This window comes from Achroia grisella, unplaced genomic scaffold (genome assembly GCF_030625045.1).
Source record: "Achroia grisella isolate CSIRO2021 unplaced genomic scaffold, CSIRO_AGI_Agris_v1 utg997, whole genome shotgun sequence".
Taxonomy (NCBI): domain Eukaryota; kingdom Metazoa; phylum Arthropoda; class Insecta; order Lepidoptera; family Pyralidae; genus Achroia; species Achroia grisella.
The window spans coordinates 279449-305824 of NW_026713081.1; the positions used below are offsets into that span (position 1 = coordinate 279449).

A 26376-nucleotide genomic window follows, 5' to 3' on the forward strand; every position below is an offset into this window, starting at 1 on the left:
ACCCGTTATACGTGAACGGGTGCTACTTGCGAGAACCTTGTCTGCTCAGATAACCATGACTGATTCATTTTGTTACGCAAGTAACTATTCATTAATTTATGTCAACTTTACTATTTGGCAATTTGTATTCACTCAACTTCAAACTTAATATTTTAATTCTTAAAAACATTTATTTAAATGAGTAGCAAGCAAGTATTTTCTTCATTCTTCTTGCAATAAAAACTACGTCTGAATGAGAGGTAAAATCAGAAAAATATATATTATTTCTATTTCTACTGTAAATATTACTTAGTTACACTCGTGTTAGCCTTCATGCGTTGCGACGTTCGTGAACTAAAATGTCATGCCTTCCTACCATAACTTTTCCTCTGCAATTTCATATTTTGTCCTTCGCTTAGCTCTCAAACATGACATATATAAGGCAGCCAGATCTAATTACATTATAAATATAATAAAAAATAAATCAAACTGCAATCTAGTAACACTACTGATTACTTTGACTACAGAAGAGTAAAACACTGATGTTGCATTGAGCATGAAAAGTGGGCAAATATAATTTTATCAAACAAATGCAGTAAGTATCACATCTGAAGTATGTATGTCTATTATCATTTTAAAGGTTTAACCAATCGGTAAAGAAACTCTTACAAAAGATTAAAAAGGTAATTCGTTTCTTACATTCAAAGAATTCATAAACCACTTTCATCTTATTGTTAGAGAGACTGAACAATCTGTGTTACTCTTTTGAAACCAAAGTACAATATTTCATTTTCATTACAAGCTTTAGCATTTCTTTATCCAAATATCATTTTTAACATCACATTTTAATTTATTCCCTTACTAATTTCCTGGTATGATAACACACAAAAAGCCTTCCATTTGTAAGGATTTTTAAAACCTTAATTTCTTTGTGGATTATGTATTTATTATATATTCTACATCCCATAACTACCTGCCTTGCTAAGAGTTGTAGTCTAGAGTTTTAATTGCAAATATCAGCCCTAACCCGTTGTTTCATCCCCGAACGATCCTTAACTCCCAATCCCATGAAATTTCAGAAATTGGACCCCAAATTTAAGATTTCTAGATCCCAGCAGTTAAATTGTCCTGTCCGTCAGTCTCCTATAATATATATAGATATGCTACACCACTAGGCTCTACCTTTTGTCGTGATGTTGATATCGGCATACCAATAAGCTCAGTAGGTACTAGGTGCTACAAATGAGTGTATGGACCTCGCCGCAGATCTTAAAGGTGCAGGAGACCTCCTCCAGCTCGATGTTGGTGACGCCGGAGACCTTGCGCGCCTGCTGTATGTTGGCGCCGTGCGTGCCGATGGCCAGCCCCATCAGGTCCTCGCGAACACTGAACTCGTCTGTGTACCTGTTGGACAAAGTCAAACAACTCCGAGCTTCCGTCTACGTGCCAACCTTATAGTTCATACGCAACCATTACACGATAGGTTTATATAAAGTAACCGTAAAACAAACGGTTAGGTTTGTTTTACGGTTACTTATGTTTGTTTTAAACCGTAAAACAAAACAGCTAGATGAGACAATTTGTAAATGAAAATTGGAACTTTATTATTACTATTGGTAAATTTATTTTTATTATATTTGAGAATGTAAATATATATTTATTTTTTATACTATGATGGTGGCAAATAAAGCGTCCAGGCCGATGGTAAATGGTTACCGTAGCCTACGGACGCATGAGACTATATATAACCGATCACTTCTACAATTATGTAGTTAATTATTTCTTCTTCTTGTAATTGACAGGAAAAGTTTTGGATGAAAATAGCAAGTGAAATACTTGTACTAAAAATGTAATATAAAAGAATGTAATGGCAAGACATTTAAGAGAACTCAAACAATGATTATTAGAAATTTTAGATTTTGGTTTAGAAGTTACAATGTTTATAATGTATGCTACAACAAAATTAATTAAAATTGCAACACCCAAGTTTCTTTCACGTTCTTCTTTATCTACCGCTCATTCGGAAAGCTTTTCACAAGAAGAGATCTCATCAGAGTATTCGTAAGCGTAGTATAGCTATATACATATATACATATTGTTATTTTAAGTGTTTTCAAAAATAAACATTTATTTAAGGTTCCAGCTAACGTGACGTTTCTAGTCCCCACAGCTTCCTCTAATACACCTAGCAATAAACCGAGCGGGTAGCGTAAAAATTTTAATTAAAGAGATATATAATAATTTATTTATATATATGTTATACTGTTAACGATGAAGTATTAGCGAATCTTAGTGGTAAATATAGATCATTCGCAAATATAGAGGGTATCGTGTAATGGATGCAAAAAACCAGAGGGCTTGGACAAAATACGAACTATTCCATTTCTAAATACATTTTCGAGTAACTAAATCAGCATGATGTCTATATGGCAGTAAGCAGTAATATTTAGAAATGAAAATGTCTGACTTCTGTCTTTGGAAACAAGCGATGGCAACGCAGTAAGTAAAATAAATAGGTTTTACATTCAACATTATTTAAACATAGAACAACATATAAGTATGGACACACAGACATTGATCTGTTGTCTTTTATTTCCTGTTAGTTTCATCGTTTGAAAAAAAGTGACAAAATAATGTAAATTGATAAACGAATTTGTACATTTTGTAACAAAAAAGTATAAATCCTAATGCTGTATTATTTAGAAAGAGAAAAGCAATTATAATACCTTTATTTTACTTCTGCGCTGATTTAGTACACACCAATAAACAATTTATTCAAAACAATGTTTTAATCAGACTATTTATTCTCAACATACTTTACATCAATGAATGATACAACTAGTTTTTGTTCTTGTTCCATGGCGTTATACTAAATGTAAAAAGATTCTCGTATGGCGCCAAAATTCATGACATCAAATACTAATGAAATGTACATAATTTACATGTCGCTGACAATTTGAATAATTTGTCTCTTCACTATACAATTTCAAACATATCAACTACGCCACAATTTATGCAGCTGACTGTATTGGATTACTATTCACCATGTCAGGGTTAGGACATAATATCTTAGTGTTCGTGAACATACGAATTATACATATTGCCATCAATGTAATGTACAATTAGCTCTAAGTTTGAATGAAACATGTGAAGAAAATATCGTGTGAGAACGACTCAGTTCCTTCTTGACAAAGGACTGCAACGAAATCAATTCACTAGACACAAATAGCATTGTAATTCGAAAAAATACTAATGCTGTAGCGAGTTAATCTCGTTGATAATCTACATGAATTAATATTATATACATTCAATTCTGCTTAGACTGTTGTATATTCTAAAGTGAGAATCGACTATAAATTAGGCTTGCAACGAATATTATATTCGTTCATACCCGGAACCGATGATTCGACTAGTTCCCTGACCGAATAACCGAATATTAGGCAAAAGTATTTAGCCGAAGTGTGGCGCCAAAACTTGCATCGACTCGATTAATTCTATATGCTTTCTGGTCGTTCGCAGACCCTTACGGGCCGATGAGTTTCGAGCCTTGAGCTTATCCTTCTTAGCCGGGCAAACTGCTGAGAGTCAACTACCCCAGTGTCGTTCTTTGCCGGCTACATTTAAGTATCCGATCTCGCGAGTTTAGTAATTGATTATTTCGCGCTAGTTTGTGTTGATAACGGGTTGTAGTAATAAGAAAAAAGACTAGGTAAACGGAGAAAATATATTAATATAGACTACTGACAATTAGGAATAGAAAAGAGGAATTGAAGTATCAAAAACAAGAATGTAATATAAAAGAACTATAAAATCAAATACAAATTTAGAATATAAAATACATATCTGATTAGCTAGTTACAACAGTTTGTCCTAATGAAGTCATCCCCCTCCCCCGCACGGTCTATAGCCAACGCATTGCGTGTTTTTGCCAAGTTTATTTCCTAAGAATGTAGATTTTTTTTACTTTTTTCACCATAAACTTCCCAGGCTACATTATAATATTGAATATGATTATTGTGTACTTATGATTATAAGAGAAATAAAAATATTCATTATATATTTTTTTCAATTTTACCACATTACACAAGCATTCGGCTTTCGGCGTAATAATATGTAGATATTCCGTATTCTGACTGTATAATAAAAGCAGATGGATATACAGAATATCGAATATTCGTTGCAAGCCTATAGATATCAATCCAAGCTGAATAGAATATATATCTGCTGAAGTATTGGATGGGAATGTATATTACGAATGTTGATTAGCGCAATTATTTACCAACAAATTCAATCTTTAATTACACGTATTAAAGTCGCAAGTAAGAAACTCCAAGCCCCAAGTAAAACGGAATATCATTTTTAGTGAAAAAAAAACCACATGCACATCGGACTAGCTTTGTTTACATTTAAAGGGCTGGCTTATTAACGCGGTGACTAGAGTTCATCGAAATACATAAATATGTAGGACGATTATGATAATTACCAATTGGGATCCCCCGTGCCGTGTTCGTTGCCCGGCCGAGAATATCTCGAATACTGGTCTGGGCTGAAATTTTGCAGGTACCACAGAAATGTATCAAGGCAGACCAAGCCGTGCTATATAAAAGCCATATGCGTGATACTTCATACATATTTCAATTAGAAGAAGACTTATATTTCTATCTCTCTCACTTTACACAAAAAAAAATTTGAATTATATCTGCATTGAGATTCCGTATTTTTAAATTTAAACTTGAGGCAAAGGAAGTCGGTTGGATGTTTATCGTAACAAGCATATAGTTGGTCTGCCTTGTTTCTGTGGTATATACGTAAGCCAAATACCGCTAAGATAGCGCTTTTTATGCCAAAGAAACATATTTATATTTGATAAAAATTTAATCATGCATTGTAAGGAAAGACTTATGGATATTTCTGCCGGGTTGTGCAATATAATGAGGAAGTAATAAATATATATTTAAGGAATAGCCTAGTAGGCTTCTTAACTAATTTATAACAAAATAGATCAAGGTTTATATAAACTAATTATTTTAATAATGTGCAATGCATTATGTGGTAATATAGAACTCGCAGCGGGATTCTCAATTGGGAACTAAATATTATTGTAATAGAAATTAATGAGTTTGTAACTTCAGAAATGGCAATGAATGTAGTGACAAATCTGGAGTTCCCTGACCGTTAAAATGTAAATTAGATAATAAGCCTACCACAGACGTAAATTTGAATAAACGCCGTAACTCCCGTGCAATTTGTGTGCAAATATTTTGATTCAGTTCCCGAAAAGACGCTAGGATAAACAAAATATCCAAATATGCCAAAAATATTCGACAATGTTATATAAAGACAATATATAATAATCTAAATATTCTTTCTATAATAATTAATGTTACAAAAAATCGGAAACAATGAAGCAAAGAAGTAAAATAAAATGGAGACTGCCTTTCTAGTATTATTTTTATTATTAAAAATATAAGATCAATTTATAAAAATAACACAGTTACTCGTGATCTGTAGATTCTGATATTATCCTTTCAACTTATGAGTTTGAAAATTAAATTAATATAATAATAAGTTTAAAACTATTAATGGAAATTCATTTCTGATATTTTTTTATACTACTATGGTGGCAAACAAGCATACGGCCCACCTGATGGTAAATGTTTACCGTAGCCTATGCATGCCTGAAACACCAGGGGAGTCACGTGGTATTTTAAAAAAGGTATTTGGCTAATTAACAAATACTCATATATTTGCAACATCATGAATAGTACATCTATACAAATAAATAAAATTTAAGTGTCTGTTTAAAAATTCAGGATTACACTTAATGCATATAAAAGTATATAGTACAGTACTTACAACAAAAAATAATTATAAAATTTTTGTATGACTGTCTTTGTTTGTTCTTGCTAATCTCAGAAATAGCTGGACCGATTTCGACGGGACTTTCGCTCGCAGATAGCTAATATTATAGGGAATAACTTAGGCTACTTTTTTTTTATAAATTTGTAATTTAATAGCCATTAAAAAGTCATTTCTACGCGGACTAAGTGGCTAAGATTAGGGCTAGTTTTAGTATACATTCGTGGTTTTTACGGCGGTTATTTCCATTTACGTCCGTGAAGCCTACAATAATATAAATTCTAATTAACAACTCACCCTCCTTGATTGTGTATTTTGGTGGATTCTAATTGTCTTGCCGCTTCTTCAGTCTTTTTCAGCAATAACAGTTTCTGAGTTAGATTCCTGGAACACAATAAATGAATTGTTAGTTTGCTTTTAAAATTAACTCTGCTATCATTAGCATATGTGTGACAGCAAATATTCAGTACAGAAATCTGACTACCACTACTGGATGGGTTACGACCTCTATTGGTGATCAAATTCCGAACGTCATTGAGTCAACCAAACTGCGACTTAGTCGCCGAACAATCAACACTAAACTTCCAAACAATATTCGAATGTCTGATGATGTCTATCAGTTCAGAGGCATATCACGTGTAGTACTAAGAGTGCAAATTAAATAATGGTCCGCTTTAAAAACCTTTAAAATAATATACTAGCGTTTCGCGACGACTTCGCATGAAAAGAACTAATGTAGACAATTATATATTACTAGTCTCTACTATATTACTTACTGATAACGTAGTGTTAAGTAAAGACCTAGCTACCTTTTTAATTTAGCCAATATAAACCAAAAATATAATCTCTACCTTACAATTTAACCATCAATAATAGTCACGTGCAAAAGATACCACAGACATCAAAATTTATTTTTATGCTGTATATACGGTTAACGCTGATCAGATGGGCAAATTATTTGTCAGCCAGTTACATAAAAAAAAAAGGGTCTGTTGCTAAAAAACACGACTTCTACTCAATTTATAGCGTAACGTTCACAATTAGTATACTGTCTGTATGGTACTTTCAAAAATAGATATATTATCTTAAAAAATATTAAATGTTTGACAACTTCCTCTATTACTCAATACAGGAGCTTGTCCTGTATTAAGATATAGGGGGTTGACAATATGACATTTTTTAGATGTATATATATACTATAACTAAAAACGCTACAAATTGGCGACGCGTCGTAAAACTACAAGTATCAGGAAATCATTGGAGCGCGACATTCGTATCGTTATGATATGAATATAATCTGTTATAAAAATAAACTGCCTCCCACACGCATTCGAGGATCAAGTCAGAGCGAATTATAAGCGAGTCGCGGTATATTTACACGTTTTTTTATACTACAACAGTGGCAACCATATTTATTTACACCTCAGTTTTATGGTAAGGTTTTGTTTAATTTTAGTTGTATAAATATATAATTAGATTGACTTTGTTAATTATAATACATATTAATAAATATTATTGTTACAAAGTGAATGTTTATATTTATACAACTATGTATAATATTAATAATTAATATTTATACTAATATTAATAAAATAATAAGTATATATTATGACTTGACATTTTTGTAAAGAATATTTTTATATTGGTTAATAAACGAAATATGAAATGTGTCGACAAACCTACATAACTGATTTCAGTTAGATTATTTAATCTATAGTATAATGAAAAAATCTTTACATAGTATAAAATAAAAATCTCTTCCGCTGTCTGTTCGCTTAGATCTTTTAAACTACGCAACGGATTTTAATGCTGTTTTATGACTCAATCTATTGCTAAGAACTATATTAAAATTCTCTATCTGATAGAGTGATTCAAAATGAAGGTTTATACGTATAATACATATACACACGTGTGAAGCCGTGGAGGTAGCTAGTATTATATATAAAACATTATTATAACAACTCAGACCAATTCACATAGCTCCAACTTCCGAGACCCGAGGAATATAAATTCATAATTTGCTATTAGAATAAAAAAACATCGGATCTTTTTTAGTGTTGGATAAAGGCATATAATATTAAAACGAATTAAAATAATTCCACATTTATTGTTCACGCCTAAAATGGAGACAAGGTTGGCAACACTAAAAGTGTTGTCATTGTTTTCTGCGTCAATTGTCATAATCTCTCTGGAAAAAACGCTGTGAACAATAAACGATTAAAAACTTGAAGTTTTCTTTAAATCAAGTAAATGATCGCAATGGTCATTTGGCGACCGTGACAAAGTGAAAATAACAAATACACATATACAAGTGTCATTACTGATTGGAAAATAAGGAACCTACTTCTCAACGGAGCCTAACCTATAAATAGCAACGTGTCAGGAGGTCAATCCGAGGGAAGTAAAGCCCATCCTACCACCCTTAAATAAACGGTTAGAAAACTGCCAAGAATTATTTAAAAATTTTGATGAAACTCAGACATTAATTGAAAGTCACTGCAACGAGACCAATGTTGATGAACAATTAGAGCTAAGAGAATCAATTGAAAGCAAATTTTTTTTAGTTATGGCAATTATTGAAGATATAACTGAAAAAGATAAAGAAAAATTAAATAATTTATGTAGTAAAGGTAACGGTTGTCAGGCTCCTCAAGCTTACGACATTCAGTCCATAAAATTACCGACTATAAAGTTACCAAATTACAATGGTTCGTATTTAAAATGGCTAGAAAATTCAAACAAAAATAATTTAAACAGTAAATGGAAAAATAATGGGAATAAAAACCTTGATTCTAGTAATAATAATAAACAATTTAATAAATTTAATTCTTTGGTGTCCTCCATTGAGAATCTCTGTGAATATTTATGTTTATTATGTAGTGAGCAGGGTCACCGCATATATGAATGCACAAAGTTTAAAAATATGAATGTCCAGGATAGAATAAAGGAAGCAACCAAATTGAAGTTATGTTCCAATTGCTTGCGTGAAGGTCATAATGTCTTTCGTTGTCACCTTAAGGGTTCCTGTAGATACTGTAAACAAAAACACAACAGTTTATTACATGTCAATAAACAAAGTAACAATAATAACAATGTAGTAGGAGACTTACCTGACACTACACCATCCACATCACAGCAGCCACCGGTGGTATTATCCGCTGTCTCTGTGAACCAGGTTCTGTTATGTACTGCTATGGTAGAAGTAGTCAATGAAAGTACTCAACAGACTTACCTTGTGCGGGCGCTGTTAGATACAGGAAGCCAGTCATCTTTTATCACGGAAAATCTGAAAAGAAGGTTAGACCTTACTATTCGTACTGTTGAACCATTACGAATTTCGGGTATTAATAATTTTAATTTTAATATATCTGAACGTTGTAATTTAAATATAAAATCACGTATAAATAACTTTCATATGGAAATCAATTGTTTAGTTGTTCCGCAAATTACAGGAATGTTACCAAGTGAACCTGTGAATCTGCAGGAAGTGAATCTACCCAAAAATATCAAGCTTGCGGATCCAGAATTTCATCATCCCTCTGAAATTAGTATTCTCTTAGGGGCTGATGTTTTTTGGACTATTGTAGGGTCCAAGCGTATTTTACTGGGTAAATCACAACCAATCTTACAACTATCACAATTTGGATGGTTAGTCAGTGGCCGTATAGGGGAGCAGAACCCAAACCACGTGACATGTCATTTCACACAAGAAATTCATGATAACCTAAAAAAATTTTGGGAAGTTGATGAAATTGACTTTAATGACATTACTTCACCGGAAGACAAATTATGTCATATGCATTTTTTAGATAATATGAAACGACTAGCAAACGGTCGTTTTTCTGTTAAAATACCCTTTAGGGAGGTTCCAGAGGAGGCATTAGGTGATTCCTATTATTCTGCAAAAAAGCGTTTCATTAGTTTAGAAAAAAAATTTTGCAAAAAACCTCAACTAAAACAAAGTTATATTAAATTCATAGAAGAATATCGTGAGTTGGGTCATTTAGAAGAAATTTCACGTCCTCAATTTGGATATTATTTACCACATCATGCGGTAGTGAAAGAAAGTAGTGACACAACCAAGTTTAGGGTGGTGTTTGATGCCTCAGCTAAAACAAGTTCAGGCAAATCTCTAAACGACATACAATATGTGGGTCCTGTAGTGCAAGATGATTTATTTTCAATATTGTTAAGGTTTAGAAGTTTTAAATATGTACTTACAGGTGATATTCAAAAAATGTATAGACAAGTTGAAATTGACCCTTCTCAGCGACATTTGCAGTTAATTCTTTGGAGAACTGACAGTTCTCAATCTCTTAAGGTATATCAGCTGAACACAGTTACCTATGGCACTGCATCAGCACCTTTCTTGAGCACAAGATGTTTAGTCCAGTTAGCTCGGGAATGTCCTAATCCTGTTATTTCAAATATTTTAGAACATGATATATATATGGATGATTTAAATACAGGATGTCAATTTAAACATGAAATAAAGGAAGTTTATGAAGAAATAACTAAAATTTTATCGTCAGCTTGCTTTCCTTTACACAAAATACGCACAAATTGTCCAGAAGTAATTCAAAAGGAGACCACAGCAAAAAATCTAGATTTAAGTAAACATTCAACAGTTTTGGGTCTAAGTTGGTCACCAACTACTGATAATCTACATTTCAGTATAGATTTGGATATGAATACAAAAATTACAAAGCGTATAATTATATCATTAACATGTAAAATTTTTGACCCTTTAGGACTATTATGTGCATGTATTATTAAAGCTAAAATGATCTTGCAACAATTATGGAATGAAAAATTAGGCTGGGACGACCCAGTACCAAACAACTATTGCAAAAAATTGGATTGAAATAGCGGATAATATAAATAACTTATCTAAAATTACAATCCCTAGATATATATTATGTGATATTCCTGTTTCAGTTGAATTGCACTGTTTTGTAGACGCTTCTAAGGAAGCATATGGAGCCTGTATCTATCTGCGTTCCTCTGACACACAGAACAATGTCACAGTGAGACTTCTGTGTGCAAAGGCGAGAGTAGCACCTCTTAAAACTATGACTATACCACGTTTGGAGCTGTGTGGTGCTTTGCTTGGTGCTCGTTTATCAAATAAAGTGGTACAGTCTATACGGGGTCATAGTATAACAAGAAAGGTTATATGGACCGATTCAACAGTTGTTCTTGGTTGGGTGAGAACACAACCAAAGATTTTACACGCATTTGTAGCAAATCGTGTTGTAGAAATTAATATGCTCACACAAGGGTATTGTTGGAGGCATGTGTCGAGTGATCTCAACCCTGCAGATCTAGCTTCTAGAGGTGTGACACCTCAGCGTTTGCAGGTCGAATCCTTGTGGTGGGAAGGACCCTCCTTCTTGAAGGAGGGGTCTTCAGCATGGCCACAGCAAAATAACTGGGCAGTAGATCTGCCAGAATTAAAAGTTCATTTGCAAACAGAATTTAATGTAGAATGCGGTATTGATTTTGCGAATTATTCTAACTTTACTAGATTGTTACATGTGTACGCATTTGTATTGCGTTTTGTGAATAACTGTAGGAAAAGTAATAAATTATACGATAATCTACAAAAAGATGAAATAGATAAGGCGCGATCCATATTAATTAAATTAAGTCAACAGGAATCCTTTTATAATGATTTGGAATGTTTAAGAAAAAATTCTAAATTATCAAATAAATCTAAACTTTTATCTTTAAACCCATTTTTTGATTCGGAAGGTATATTAAGAGTGGGCGGCCGGATTAAAAACTCTAGCTTCGTTTACAATAAGAAACATCCTATCATATTAGATAGTAAACATAGACTTACCCTTTTGTTAATGCGGTACGAACATAATCGTTTATTCCATGCTGGACCTCAGCAGCTTCTTGCATCCTTTCGTGAAGAATATTGGCCAATAAATGGTAGGCTCTTGGCCCGAAGTATAACAAAGAAGTGCGTTGTGTGCACACGGTACAATGGTAAGCCTAATATAAGACCAATAATGGGAAACTTGCCATCAGTTAGAACTAACGCCACATTTCCGTTTCATGCAAGCGGTACTGATTTTGCTGGACCATTCATGATATCGAGTAAAAAGGGTCGTGGGAATAGAATTACAAAATGTTATCTTTGCCTATTTGTCTGCCTTAGTACTAGAGCAGTTCATTTAGAGGTGGTAGGCGATCTAAGTTCTCAAGCATTTATCCTATGTTTACGTAGATTCGTTGCGCGTAGAGGTAAACCTCAAACAATTTATTGCGACAATGGCACCAACTTCGTGGGGGCAAACAATGAACTAGGTAAGATTATACGCTCCAGTCGTGATTCGGTAATAGATTTTGCTAACTCTGAAGGAATTTCTTTTAAATTTAGTCCAGCCTATTCTCCACACTTTGGAGGCGTCTGGGAGGCGGGCGTAAAGGCAGCCAAATATCATTTAAAGAGAGTTGCAGGTAATATTTCCCTAACCTTTGAAGAATTGTCCACTCTATTCACCCAAATAGAAGCTATTCTTAATTCTCGACCTCTTTCTCCTTTATCTTCCGACCCGTTGGACCTAAATCCTTTAACCCCGGGGCACTTTCTTATCGGTCGACCACTGGCGTCCCTGCCTCATGCTGCTGCAGAAGAAGCTAATTCCAAGTTCTACATGATAGAGAAACTGCGATTGCATTTTTGGGAACGCTGGAGCAAAGAATTTGTTGCTGAGTTGCAGCAGAGAACAAGGTGGAAATCAGGAACCGGAGATCCTAAAGTAGGAGATATGGTGCTGTTAAGAAATGAAAACATACCACCCCAGAGCTGGCGACTGGGTCGTGTAACGAAGCTGCATCATGGTGCAGATAACATTTGTCGAGTGGTTGATATCTACACTGCAAGAGGAACGATACGGCGAGCCGTTCGTTACATTGTAAAATTACCTGTGGAAGATACTGAAGAAATTGAAAGTTAACTCTTTCAATGGCCGGAGGATGTTCACGCCTAAAATGGAGACAAGGTTGGCAACACTAAAAGTGTTGTCATTGTTTTCTGCGTCAATTGTCATAATCTCTCTGGAAAAAACGCTGTGAACAATAAACGATTAAAAACTTCAAGTTTTCTTTAAATCAAGTAAATGATCGCAATGGTCATTTATGAATTAAGGAAGATGATAATGATACAATGTTACGGAACGCCGTGTTACTTCCGATGGTCGCGGCTTCGAGACCTCGCACGGTGCAAACATTCGTATTCATGAATATGATTGTATCGGTCTGGGTGTATTCTACGTACTATATATAATATTATGTATGTATTTATATAAAAAAATATATCTAAGTATTTATATCAGTTGTCTAGTAATAACACAAGATATATAGTCTACTACTATACACCGTGAGACTAGATGGTGCTGTGTTATTTATTCAAGGTTATTTATTTAATGTTACGTGTAGGAAACTCCATACTACCACGCGAGTGATGCCTCTGCACTACGGGCCCTGTAGTTTCCCTTTATGTCAGCACAAGTCTGCATGACCAGTGAGTCGGCCGACCGTGCAATGCAGAACTCCAAGTGTAACTGTGCACCTCGAGTCCTACGTGTGTGCTGTTTTATGTACATAATTCGAATCGAACCCGCGACCAAGGGACGTAAGGCGGTGTGCTAAACCATTAGACTATCAAGGTCATCAAACCTATATATAATCCGTTCAGTAGTTTTTGCGTTGCGATTCCTCGCACAGCACAAACATTTGTATTAAAGAGTATGATTGTTTGTATCGGCCTGGGTGTAATATGTATGTATTTACAAAAAAAACTATGTATTTGTATCAGTTGTCTAGTACCCATAACACAAGCTTTAGCTAGCTTAACTTGGGTCTAGATGGCGCTGTGTGAATTGTCCTGAGATTATATTATATAGTAGTTTAGGAGAAATATAAAACAAAGGTACCTAAAGTGCATCTCCTGCAGCATCTGGGCGCGCTTCTGCGAGGTGTCGCAGCGCGAGATGACGGCCAACGCGGTCTTCTCGGGCACGTACCACACCAGCGCCGCGCCGATCGCCTTCTGGAACTCCTTGTGTGCATTCTCCACCTTCGCGCTGTGTATGTCGTGAAGGCTACACATATACCATAAATATTATCTTGTCGCTCATCATGCATCCATATGCATAACAGAACATACCGCTCTATTATAAAGATTTATTTATTTATTCTTAAACATATACCATAAAGTAATGTATAAATTCTAGTGTCGCAGGTTTCGTGTTTGTACTCCTCCATAACGGCATGACCGATATTGATGAAATTATATATGTACATATATTCAGTAGGTCTGAGAATAGGTTTAGAACTAATTTTATATAACGCTAAGTGTTAAGGGTGGCCAGCCCAATTTTTTTTTTAATTTTATTGATTTTTATTTTTTTATTATGTGGCCTATTTTTAATAGCAATTTTAATTTATATGGCACAACATTTGCAGGGTCAGCTAATGCATATATATATATATGCACATCATACTGCTCTATTAATTTATTTATTCTTAAACATATATCATAAACATTATCTTGTCGATGATTATGCATGATATGCATAACCTATCGCTCTGGGGATGCAAGAGATTGTTAGTAATGTGGACCCCATTGTTAGCAGTGTACCATGTCAGGTTGACCTCCACGCGGTTCCCCCTGGAAACCGTCGTGATAAATTCATAATGAATTTATCATGATGGGCTAACTGACCTGACCTCATATTCATCTTAACATCCTCCACTGGTGCCATGCCAGCGTAAACCGTTAGCGCAGGTGCAGGTACGACAGGTTTTTTTAGGCGTGATAATGGATCATGCCTATAAAAACCTATCGCTCGCTCTATTATTGAGATTAATTTATTTATTCTTAAATATTCGCGTTTATTACATATGGGACACAGTTACCTGGATACATTGTAAAACTTGCAATTAATTATGGCTACTTACAAACTGCATATTGTCTACTAAGCACTGAAGTCTCTAAATTATGTAAACCCAAATAACATTTTACTATTGTTATTTAGTATATGAGATTAATAATTTGATACACAGATAGACCCTGAGAAATGTCACGGGCATAAACAGCATTTAATGCGAAAAAAGGGCTGTAAGATGTCGATACTGGATTTGAAATATTTTTTAAAGCTAGAAGTTTAGAACTTATCTTCTAACTATATATTATACATATAAATAAATATAAAATAGAGGAAGAACTTTTGTATGGAAATTTGTCATTTTTAAAGCTACAATGAAATTTTTTTCATTGGCATTTTTATATTAGATTATTAAATGTTTTTCTTTATTTGGTCAAGGTATTCTACACGGACGAAATCGCGGGCTCAACTAGTTATTATATAAAATCTATTAGAACCCCGAGCTTTGTATGTATATAATATACCTCTTCGTAGTATATGAGTGACTAATTTATTTACACTAGACAGCTAACTAGTAACTAACATATGTTATAGATAGTGTATTTTAATCTATATACGTATATATATATATTACATACTATTCCACTATCAATAATATTATTACATATTTGTTAATCGCTTATCAGACTGATAAAGAAAGAAAGGACTAAACTCCGATACATTTTTTTATATTGCGAATCCTTATGCAATATATATAGTAAATTGAATTTTATTAATATTATCAAAAGATTGATTTAGGTGATCAATATTTATTGAATTTGAAATTGAATTGTCCAAGGGTATTATTATTATTAATAATAATACTATACTTTCACGACTGTTATCGCCATTAGGATGAGCAGAGCAAATATCAATTGTCAGAGATTGGTGATCGCAATAATTTATATACCCACATTTCGTTGAGCATATTGGAATACGTGACGATATTTACTGCTGTCTCTCGGGCTATATTTGTTTGATGTAGGTGCTTCCGTAAACGGAAGAGTCATATATTTTATAAAAGTAAATAAACGAAATCACTGTCATGTGAAACGAAATTCCCGATTTATTTGAATGATTGAAATCTACATCTCGGTAAGTCCCCTGAAGAATAGACGAAAATCAAGTAAGAAACAGCAATAATAGGCCGCGAGTCAACAATAAGTTCATGCCCAATTTATATATCGGTTAAGATTGAAAACTTCTATAATAGATACAGAAAGAACAAGTTCATACCGCCGTCTACATTTTATACAACGCTATCTACTAAATAATAGCCAACTTGTTACAGTAAATTTCATAATAAGAACTATAATGAAGCTTAAAATTATATTACACTAGCTTTTGCCCGCGGCTTCGCTCGCGTTAATTTATCCCCTTAGGGGTGGAATTTATCAAAATCCTTTCTTAGGAGATGCTTACGTCATACTACTATGTAGCTTTATGCAAAGTCTCAGCCCGATCGGTTTAAAATTGACAAAGTACGGGTAGAATTAATCAAAATCCTTTCTTAGCGGATGCCTACGTCATAACATCTACCTGCATGCCAAATTTCAGCCCGATCCGTCCAGTGGTTTAGGCTGTGCGTTGATAGATCACTATGTCAGTCACCTTTAAGTTAAATATATTTAGATAGTCTAATTTTAATTTAATTTAAAGTTTATGAGGGTCTGCTCTTCAACCCACCCTTATAACCGCAGCTACCATTCAATAGCCTTCATAATTCAACTTTATAAACCATTTTAGAAGTTTTCGGCCGAGAGGAAATGATTAGACGATTTTTAGACATTTGCTCTGGGACTATAAATTTAAACTAAAGACATCGCACTCCGTAAATTGTGATATACTACATAATCAGTCAAGTACTACCACATCGATAATCATAGATAAGAGATTCGTTCCAGATAAACCGAGATCTTATAAATCATTACTCTACATACAATAATATCACTATGAAGTTACTTATTTTATTCAATTTCCTACAATTAGTGTGCGTATATAGTTTTAAATACCATGAACACATCGGGATACCAGAAGCTAGTAGAATAAAAAAGGAAGAATCAGAAAGTCTCTTAAAAGTGGCAGGTGGACAATTCGCAAACATTGAAGCTCACCCGTTCTTCGGTGGCCTGGTAATAGCTTTATCATCGGAAGAAATATCAGTATGCGGATCATCATTACTCTCAAACACCAAGTTAGTGACAGCAGCGCACTGCTGGTTCGACGGTGTCAAGCAGGCCATCATGTTCGAAGTCGTTCTTGGGTCTATAAAGTTATTCTCTGGCGGAACTAGAATCATTACTGATGACGTTGTACCGCATGTCGGTTTTAACGACAACCTTCAAAGTGATATTGCCATCATTACGATTGATTTCGTCAATTTTAATGATTACATTCAACCGATTGTTCTGCCAAAGGACTCGAGGGAGACGTACGATGGTGTTTCATGTAAGGCTGTCGGATATGGGCAGACAGGTGTGGACAATCCAATAGGTATCAACCAGCAACTGAGTTACGTTTACTTGAATGTTATTAACAATGATTTGTGTGCTGAAGTGTATGGTAGATTAATAACAGATAAGTCGATATGTACGAGTGGTGAGTACGGGAAAGGGCCATGTGGTGGTGATTCGGGTGGTCCTATTTGTTATAAAACTGGTGATGAGTATATACTCATTGGTGTTATATCCTTCGGATCCTCACTGGGCTGTCAAGCTGGACTACCAACTAGTCATACGAGAATCACATCGTATATTGACTGGATACAAAACAGATTGTAAATTTTATTTTGTAATTTGTTAAAGAAATAAATTTTATTAAAGTAATTTTTTTTTAAAGCTACGATGGAGGCAAATAAGCATACGGCTCATCTGATGGTAAACGGTTACCGTAACCTATAGACGCTTGAACAGCAGGGATGTGATGAGCGCGTCGCCGACATTTGAGAAACCTTTATGTAAAATTCCATGCTATAGTAAAACCTCGGCAAGTAGTTCATTCCAAAATCTAAGTGTAAAGTGGAGAAATCATCTTTGAAACCGCACTGTTTGAGACCACTTAGGTTCCAGCGTGTGGGAATGAATTCTCCGTCGATATGTGCGATGGTAAAAGCCGCCGTGGGCATCATCCAACAATTCATCAGAACACGGTCCGTTGTGTATTTGGTGGAACACACAAACGATGTGAAGTCTCGCCTCGTCGCCTTAAGTGATTCGATACCGGCATATTTATCATCTATACAATCGTGGGTTGTTTAATCGCAAGAATAACGTGTAACAAAATTACTTAACTGAAAACTGAATTACGACTTTCCTCTACAACTCTTATACAACATGTTATGGAATTCAAATTCTTGAAAGTAATAATAACTTGCTACTGAATAATAACGGCTGGTTTTAATAATGACCAAAATATAAGTAAAATTCCAATTGTTTGAAAAATAAACATTAATACAAAAGTGTAAGTGTCGAATGAAAATTTCAAATTGTCTCAAATTTACATTTATGCAAAAGACAAAAAAAAATTTTTTTTAATATCAAATATTCACGAGTATGATTTTTTTGATCGGTCTGGGTGTTTGCATACTATGTATGCTTTGAAGAAAAAATATATCTATGTATTTGTATCAGTTGTATAGTACCCATAACAGAAGGTAGCTAAAGCTTAACTTGGGTCTACATGGCGTTGTGCGAATTGTCCTGAAATTATTATTATTATTAATTATATGTATGTTATTACGTCAATAATTTTTACATAAATAATGTTCGGGTTTATTGAACAGTTGACTAGTGTCAACAGTGATCGGGTTTACAATAAACCCGATTATTTCTGAATTACAAAATTAATCTATAGAAATTTTTCTAATAAAACTATTTCTGAATGTTTAATTGTCAATAATTTTAAAAATAAATATAATAATATTACTTTGTGATATTAATAACTCAGTTTTTTCTGTATCCTGGTATCCTTCCATCCATACACACAAACTTTCGCGTTTATAATATTAGTAATATCAAATGTTCAAAAATGTTACTTCCATTTCTGAATTTTCGTAATATAGTATACAGACCAAATAGTTGTTAGATGTATACATTTAGACAATTCACTAAAAGATTCGCCGTCTGTTTGTACAGATTGTATAAGGACAATGATATCATTAGTGGACATGTGATCTTGTCAACACACGCAGAAACGAGCTGTTTGTATATTTGTCCAATATGTATATTTTTTGTAAATACATGCATAATATACGTAGAAAACACCCAGACTGAAACAATTACATTCAAGAATACAGATACTTGTACCGTGCGAGGAATCGAACCGGCGACCTAATAATAAAGGATTTAAATTGACATCATTCCGCCTAATTTAGATCGTGGTTTGCAACTAGTTCTGACGCAACCTAGAAGTATTTAAATCGACATTATCAGTCTTATTTAGAGCGTGGTAGTGGTTTGGTACTTGTTCCGATCTGGCTAAGACAAGAAAAGAATTCTATTCGCTTTATTTCCGCTGGCTAACCAAATAAATCCGAGAGAGAGCGGTAGACTCACACGCTGCCATATCAGATTCAATATTTTTTTTATTTTTTATTTAAATAACTTTAATGCACATCATACACAGGTAAAAAGTACATATGGCGGACTTAACACCTAATGGCATTTTCTACCAGTCAACCATGAGTTGTGCAGAGATAAGTTGTTGTATAATATTCTATATATATTCAGCAAAATTTAGACATGTCAAATGTATTCACTATAACGTCGACAGCTGACAAAGCGTCTGACTACCCCTATCCAGAATAACAGTCATAAAGGTATAATCCTCCTCATCAAGTCGCTTTCCTCGTTCCTGAAGGTCGTTATAGCCCCGCAGAATTACGTCCTTTGCATAATGGAACGTGAAGCCGAGCGAAGAGCGAATTTGGTAAAACCATGTTGTGGGCCTACGCCCTCTAGGATGTTTCCCATCTAGCAGTCGATAGGTTGCTACCAGTTACCATCGAGGTATATTATTACGTAAATTTTTTTATTTAGCACCAACATTTTATTGAATTCCTACTACGGGAGATACCAACGTTTATTTCAAACATGTTTGTCTAAATGTGTAGACATTCTACTTGAGTTCTAGTTGTGAGTATATTTATACTATGGGATAAGTTAGCCAAATCCTTACAATTCCTATACATGACAGGCGGGAGTAACAAACTTTAAACAGGACGAACACATCCCGTTTAATACTAAACAGCATTACCTCACATACAAAAAAATGAAAAATCGACCTTTAATGATTTGTCATTAAAGTCGATTTTCAAAAGTATGTTATTTTCGAGTTAATGCAGTTTGTAAACAATACATGTTTAAAGACGCAGTGCCATAGTTTAACAAAATACAGTAGCCCAATTACCGTAAAAAAATAGCCGTATCCAAAATTGTACTCACTAGTCCTTGAGATCATCGGGAACCGTAATTTCAAACTTGTGGAAGGTATTTTTATCGATGGGTGTCTTGGCCGTCTTGACTCTGAGGCGATCCTTTGGCACGATTTCAGTGTAGCAGTTGTCCCATTCTAAATACTCTATCACGAGGAATTCACCCCTTATCATCTGAAATTAAATAACATATATCTATAACTAACTAGTGGTCAAACAGTAGTCGAAATTAAACCATAATTAATTACAATCTATTCTTTATTAGCTATACTCGCGACTTCGTCCGCAGTGGAGTTTTATTTTATTTTTTTCTGTAATAAAAGTAGCCTAAGTTACTCCTTATTACATCAGATATCTACCAAAAGTCTCTTCAAAATCGGTCCAGCCATTTCAGAGATTAGCCGGAACAAACAGATAGTCAAAAATTGTAAAAAAAATATTTTGATGCATGTACCGTATTTATATTCATATGCATGTAGTAAAAAAAGGTTATTTCAATATTACAAACAGACACTACAATGTTATTTATATATATAGATTGCACTTTTAATACAGTAGCGCAATTGCCGTATCCACAAACATTCACAATCGTGATGAGTCTGCGTTCAGTGTGGTAGAATAAAAAAAACGTGATTATAATAAGTTTATTTGAATAAAAATTATTTCTATTCTAAAAGTAGTAATCTTAATTATATACAAATTGTACTATTCTGTATTGCAATTTGATTACATTCTTTAATTACGTTCATTACAAATAACGTTAACATAGAACTTATCTCTTAATGAGATCTCTTCCAGTCAAACTAACGCAGCGTGGCATAAAATCAAAAACACACAAATTAAAAGATAACGTCCAAAATACAAATCTGGTATTTGTATTTACAGCGTTTATGTAAATTTTAAAATTTTATAATAATTTTAAAGTTTTTGTTAATTTTAAAATTTTATATTAATTTTAAAGTTTTTGTAAAATTTAAAATTTTATATTAATTTTAAAGTTTTTGTAAATTTTAAAGTTTATGTAAATTTCAAATTGTAAGTTTACGATATCGAAGCTCTATTGTTAAAGAAGTATAATATAAACAAGATCATAAAAACACACAAATTAAAAGATATAACTTAGAATACAATCATGAAACACAATTTTTGAATAGTGTGTTTGTCAGTTATTTTGAGGACCAGTAGCCGATCTGAGAGTATACAATTTTATTTTTTATTTAATCTACACCACTAAGATCAATACAACTTTAATGTACCTACTTGTTTGCAAACCCAATGTTTATCTGTTACAGAGATAGCTTTGTCACTATGAAATATTTACAATACTTTTTCATATTATGATAATAACGATGACAAACAAACATTTAATGTTATTGTTAAAACAATATATATAGTATAATATTGTTAGTATTCACTTTTAATAATATATACAGTATAATTTATATAAAGCACCATAACTTACATTTTTAAATTTAAGATGTGTTTGAATACAAACCACTAAACATTTTGAAGAAACTTTACAGTAATTCAATTAAATACATTTAAAAATCTTATATATAAAATATTGAATATATAACCAACTGGTTAAACAAATAATAAGTCCACCTCTAATTTCTTTTTTTATTTTAAGGCAAAAAATCTAGTATATTATATAGTCATATATTAGTGATGACAGTTAATTCAGCCAGGATTTATAATAGATTACAGCACAACAATAATTTGATGGAATGACGATTAATAACATTTTTAAATTTAAGTGTGTTAAAATAATATAATTTACTCAAATAGAAAAAATATTTAATATATTGTTTAGTCATAGTGATGACCAGGATTTATAATAGATTACAGCACAACGCATCATTCTTATCAATCATAGTAATTAAGTTAAGAGCTCGAAATTTGTTTTTTCATAAAGTTTAGCCAATCCACCGAAAGGTTTATGACAATTTGAATTTTACAACACCAAACGTGCAAAACCGTAGATCACAGCATGTGTAACGTACATTCGATATTGATTTACTGTCTTTACTGTTATAAAACACTAGCGACCGTCCCTGCTTCGCGTGGGTGCATTACAAGTCTTTGAATTTTTCGGTTTGTTTCATAGTAACACATGTAATACATATAAACCTTCCTCTTGAATTACTCTATCTATTACTGAAAATTTAATCAATATTCGTGGCGTAATTTAAAAGATATATGCGAACATACAGCGCAAGCGACTTCGTTTTATACTAAGTAATCTTTACTTGAAGAAATAAAAGTAGGTATATATTTATTTTTAGTTTCGTGTATCTTTTCTTTGAATTAGCATTATCTTGGTGAAGACAACGCACTCTGATAATCAGACAATAAAACCTTACAAAGAACAATAACGTTTATCCTATCCACTATAAGGTTAAAATTGAAACTTCCTGTAAATATTTTCTTTTTACATTTAGTAATTTCAAACACGCTGACAGGCTACCGAATAGAAAATAGTAATCGTTACTTAGATTTTATTAGCGTAACTATTGCTGCTCATCTTTATATATAAAAATTACGTGTCACGTTGTTTGTCCGCGATGCACTCCTAAACTACTGAATCGATTGCAAAATTGATTTGCACATTGTGTGCAATTTGATCCAACTTGAAAGATAGGATACATCTTACATCTCTAATTTATAGTCGCAATATTATTTTATTCAAAAACCTTAGCTAGTTATAAATGAAGTCATAAGGGTGGGTAACACTGTCTCACCTATTATAGAATGTAAGAATATGGGAGAAAGAAAGAAATCGTTGTTAGTGCACATTTTTTTTATTGAGTTCCCAAGATTACGATAAAAGATAAAATAATATGTCTGGCCATAAAACATTTTATTTAACAAAAAACGCGATTAGAAAGTATATTATGTACACGTGAAGTTACTGTAAGTATAGTTTGTCGAGATGAGTATCGAGCGAGTTTCAGTAGTAGAAACGAGCGAAGACGTGTGAAGGTAGACGAATATGTCTGCCCATAAAATATTTTATTTACTATCTACTCGCTACTCTTCAGTTTACCCGTGAACATGGCGGTTGAAACATTGCCGAAATATCGGGAACTCAGCAAAATTAAAAAAAAGAAAGGTAACTATTCCGTGATTTTTCATAATTATCCATATAAATAATGACCTTGTCAAATTTAAAACAGTGTATAACATGGTAAATATTTGAAGACATATGTAGAGAAAAAACTTCAATCCTCTAGAATCCGTAGCGCTTTTTTTTAATGTATTGTAATGGCAGAGCACAAGTGCTGATATGATGGATGACAGAATGAGCATGAAGTCAGGTTTGTTAGTGCGTCATAGCGAAATCACCAGCTATTAACCCTTCGAATGTCTTGTCACAGATCTGTGCCCGCAAAGCCGTGACTAAGTATAAAATTGGTTAAAAAGATTTAACCAATTTTATACTTATTTAAAACAAAATAAGATTGAAACGCATTTGAAAAAATACAGCTGGCGCACATACCACCTCCTCATTTTCGGTCGCTGCGAAACGATGGACATTCGAAAAGTTAAAGACGATGGTTTGAAGATGGGACCTGCCAGACGACATTGCTAGCAATGCGAACACCAGCCTCTACTCCATATGAACGGTACGTTCATGCACAAGTGTTGAAATGGATTATAATGAAATGCACGCCTGCGCAAACGGTACGTACGCTGGTGGGGCAGCTACGGAGGATAACATGAACAAGAAATCAGGTCAGTTAACACAGTGACAAAATCACCAGGAATTTATCATGATGGTTCTTAGAGAGAACGGTACTTTGCTAGCAATAGAGTCATCAGTCCATATTACTAACAATCCCCCCCACAGAATGTATAGTTATTGCCTATTAATATCGTCGGTCGTCAGTCAGCAAACTTTAAAAAGATGAATAATTTTATATTTTTATTTATACAAAAAGCTACTATGTGGTAAAGGGATTGTTAGTAATGTGGTGGAACCCCACAAGCAATCCAGCATGTCAGGTTGACCTCCGTGCGGATCCCCTGGAAACCATAGCCATAAATTCTTAGTGAATGCCCTGATGAGCATTCACTAACTGACATGACCTCATACTGATCTTACCATCATAAGTAAGGTATACCATTAGCTTAGACGGGTGATCCATTCCAGTATCATCCATAAAAAAAACAGACATTGTGTCTGTTTTTTTTCTGTGTACTATACTATATATTGTTAAGTTTGCAGAAGTAACCTATTCAAGAGGCATACTCCGATGGCCACTGAAAAGGCTGGTCAAGTTGCCAGTGGACTTTGAATAACATGTGACCATATCACAGAAGGGATGTTGCAGCTTGCTCACCATAGTTTTTATATATTTTATATTATTGTGATACTGTTTTTAAAAATATTCATGCACTGTGTTATAGTGTGTGTACATATTCTACTACACCATACTTTGTAAACCTTTGCCGTTATACAGCAACTAAGAATGGCACAAAAAAAGTAACACAGGGTGTAAGGATGTATGTATTAAATAATAAATAAGTATTGACTATAACAATACTAACTACAAACTTGACGACCTCGGTGGTCTAGCGGTCTAGTGCACCGCTTTACGACCGATGGTCGCGGGTTCGATTCCTCGCACGGCACAAACAATTCTATTCATGAGTTGATTGTTTGTATCGGTCTGGGTGTTTTCTATGTATAATATGTATGTATTTACAAAAAAAAATATCTATGTATATATGTATCAGTTGTCTAGTACCCATAACACAAGCTTTAGATAGCTTAACTTGGGTCTAGATGGCGCTGTGTGAATTGTCCTGAGATTATTATTATTATATTATTATAATAAATAAGTCAGTATACACTCAAATGCCATGCCTATCGTTTAAATAACTTACTTTTTTTTTATTGATTTTTATTAGACAGATGATTTTAATCCATTACATTTAAAATAAGAATATTCATATGTAACATGCAACTGTGATGAAAAACATATAAAATTATATATCCAGCTATAATCCACTGAATATCTCCATCAATTTTTGGGTTTTTGTTACCAAATATGTCAACACCATTATATCAAACCTTAACACAAATCGTGAGTGTTATTACTTTGCTATCTTACTTTAAACTCTAACAATTTGTAACGACTGCAACTGTAATACTAGAGTTAAAAACTTCACTATCCACAGATTAGAAAAAAAAACTAACAATGGACCATTGATGCCAAAATAAACATATTATTATTATTATTTAAGATGTGAATTTAAATTTCATGCATTCTTTTTTTAATTAACGTTAGGAATGGTGCATTTTTTAATACTATGATGGTGGAAAAGCATATGGCTCATCTGATGGTAAACCATTAAAGCATTACTATAATTGAGAAGTTGTCTCTCCAATACCATACAATAATAAAACAAAGATATTTAATAAAGAATAATCGTAACCACCTTGGCTTGCAATTTTGCAGTCTGAATCACTATCCATTCCGTTATGTCTGCCATATCATCGGTTAAATAGAAAAATGGCAGTATTCAAAATATACAAGACAAGCATTTTTTAAATTGATATAAAATAAATTTTCTTTTAAAGTTTTAAATTTAAAAGATTTTTTTTAAATATTCAGATAATGATTAAGACGGTGTGGTTAATTTAATTGAAATATATAAAAGGAGGCAATTCCAGCTTCTAATTTTGAAAAATAACATTTTTTTATTTAAATCTAAATATCGTTAATATTTGGATTTATAAACATTGTTTGTATATATCAAGTTTTATAAAAAAAATTAAGAACTACATGAGATAATAATATTACTTTTAACCCAAATATATTATGTAAGGAGTATTGTATATTATATTATATAACATCATAATACTATTAATTAATAATAAATTTTAAATAAACACTATATAATACTATACCAGTGGAGAAGTGGATTTAAATAATTAGGATCATTTTTAAAAAAACTCAAAAAAGAAAGATTAAATTACCATTACAAATACTTAAATCAATAAATTCAACAATTGACAAGCCCAACATAATAGTCACATTATAATAAATTTATTCTTAAAAAGATACTTTGTTGTTAATAAACACACATAAACAATAATATTCTATATTTTTAATCTGTGACAATATTCAACAAATTAGTAGAGTAGAGGTAATTTTG

General features: G+C 33.1%; 2 protein-coding genes across 2 annotated transcripts in view; one reads left to right on the forward strand and one right to left on the reverse strand.

Moving 5' to 3' along the window:
* LOC131854407 (RNA-binding protein FXR1) overlaps positions 1–26376 on the reverse strand; it is a 37347-nt gene that overhangs the window by 9906 nt on the left and 1065 nt on the right. Inside the window, exons 4-8 of the mRNA XM_059205521.1 lie at positions 20222–20385; positions 13788–13937; positions 6136–6222; positions 4463–4525; positions 1236–1383 (exon numbers count right to left, since the gene is read on the reverse strand). Of these exons, the coding sequence (XP_059061504.1) occupies positions 1236–1383; positions 4463–4525; positions 6136–6222; positions 13788–13937; positions 20222–20385 (612 nt within the window). The remainder of the gene's footprint in view (positions 1–1235; positions 1384–4462; positions 4526–6135; positions 6223–13787; positions 13938–20221; positions 20386–26376) is intronic.
* LOC131854404 (collagenase-like) lies at positions 16528–17847 on the forward strand. Its single transcript, XM_059205519.1, has one exon. The coding sequence runs from the start codon at positions 16733–16735 to the stop codon at positions 17558–17560; it is 828 nt and encodes a 275-aa protein (XP_059061502.1). The 5' UTR covers positions 16528–16732; the 3' UTR covers positions 17561–17847.

Excerpts from the sequence above, each read along its gene's own strand:
- LOC131854404 (XM_059205519.1), top strand. The coding sequence starts at position 16,733 with ATGAAGTTACTTATTTTATTCAATTTCCTACAATTAGTGTGCGTATAT.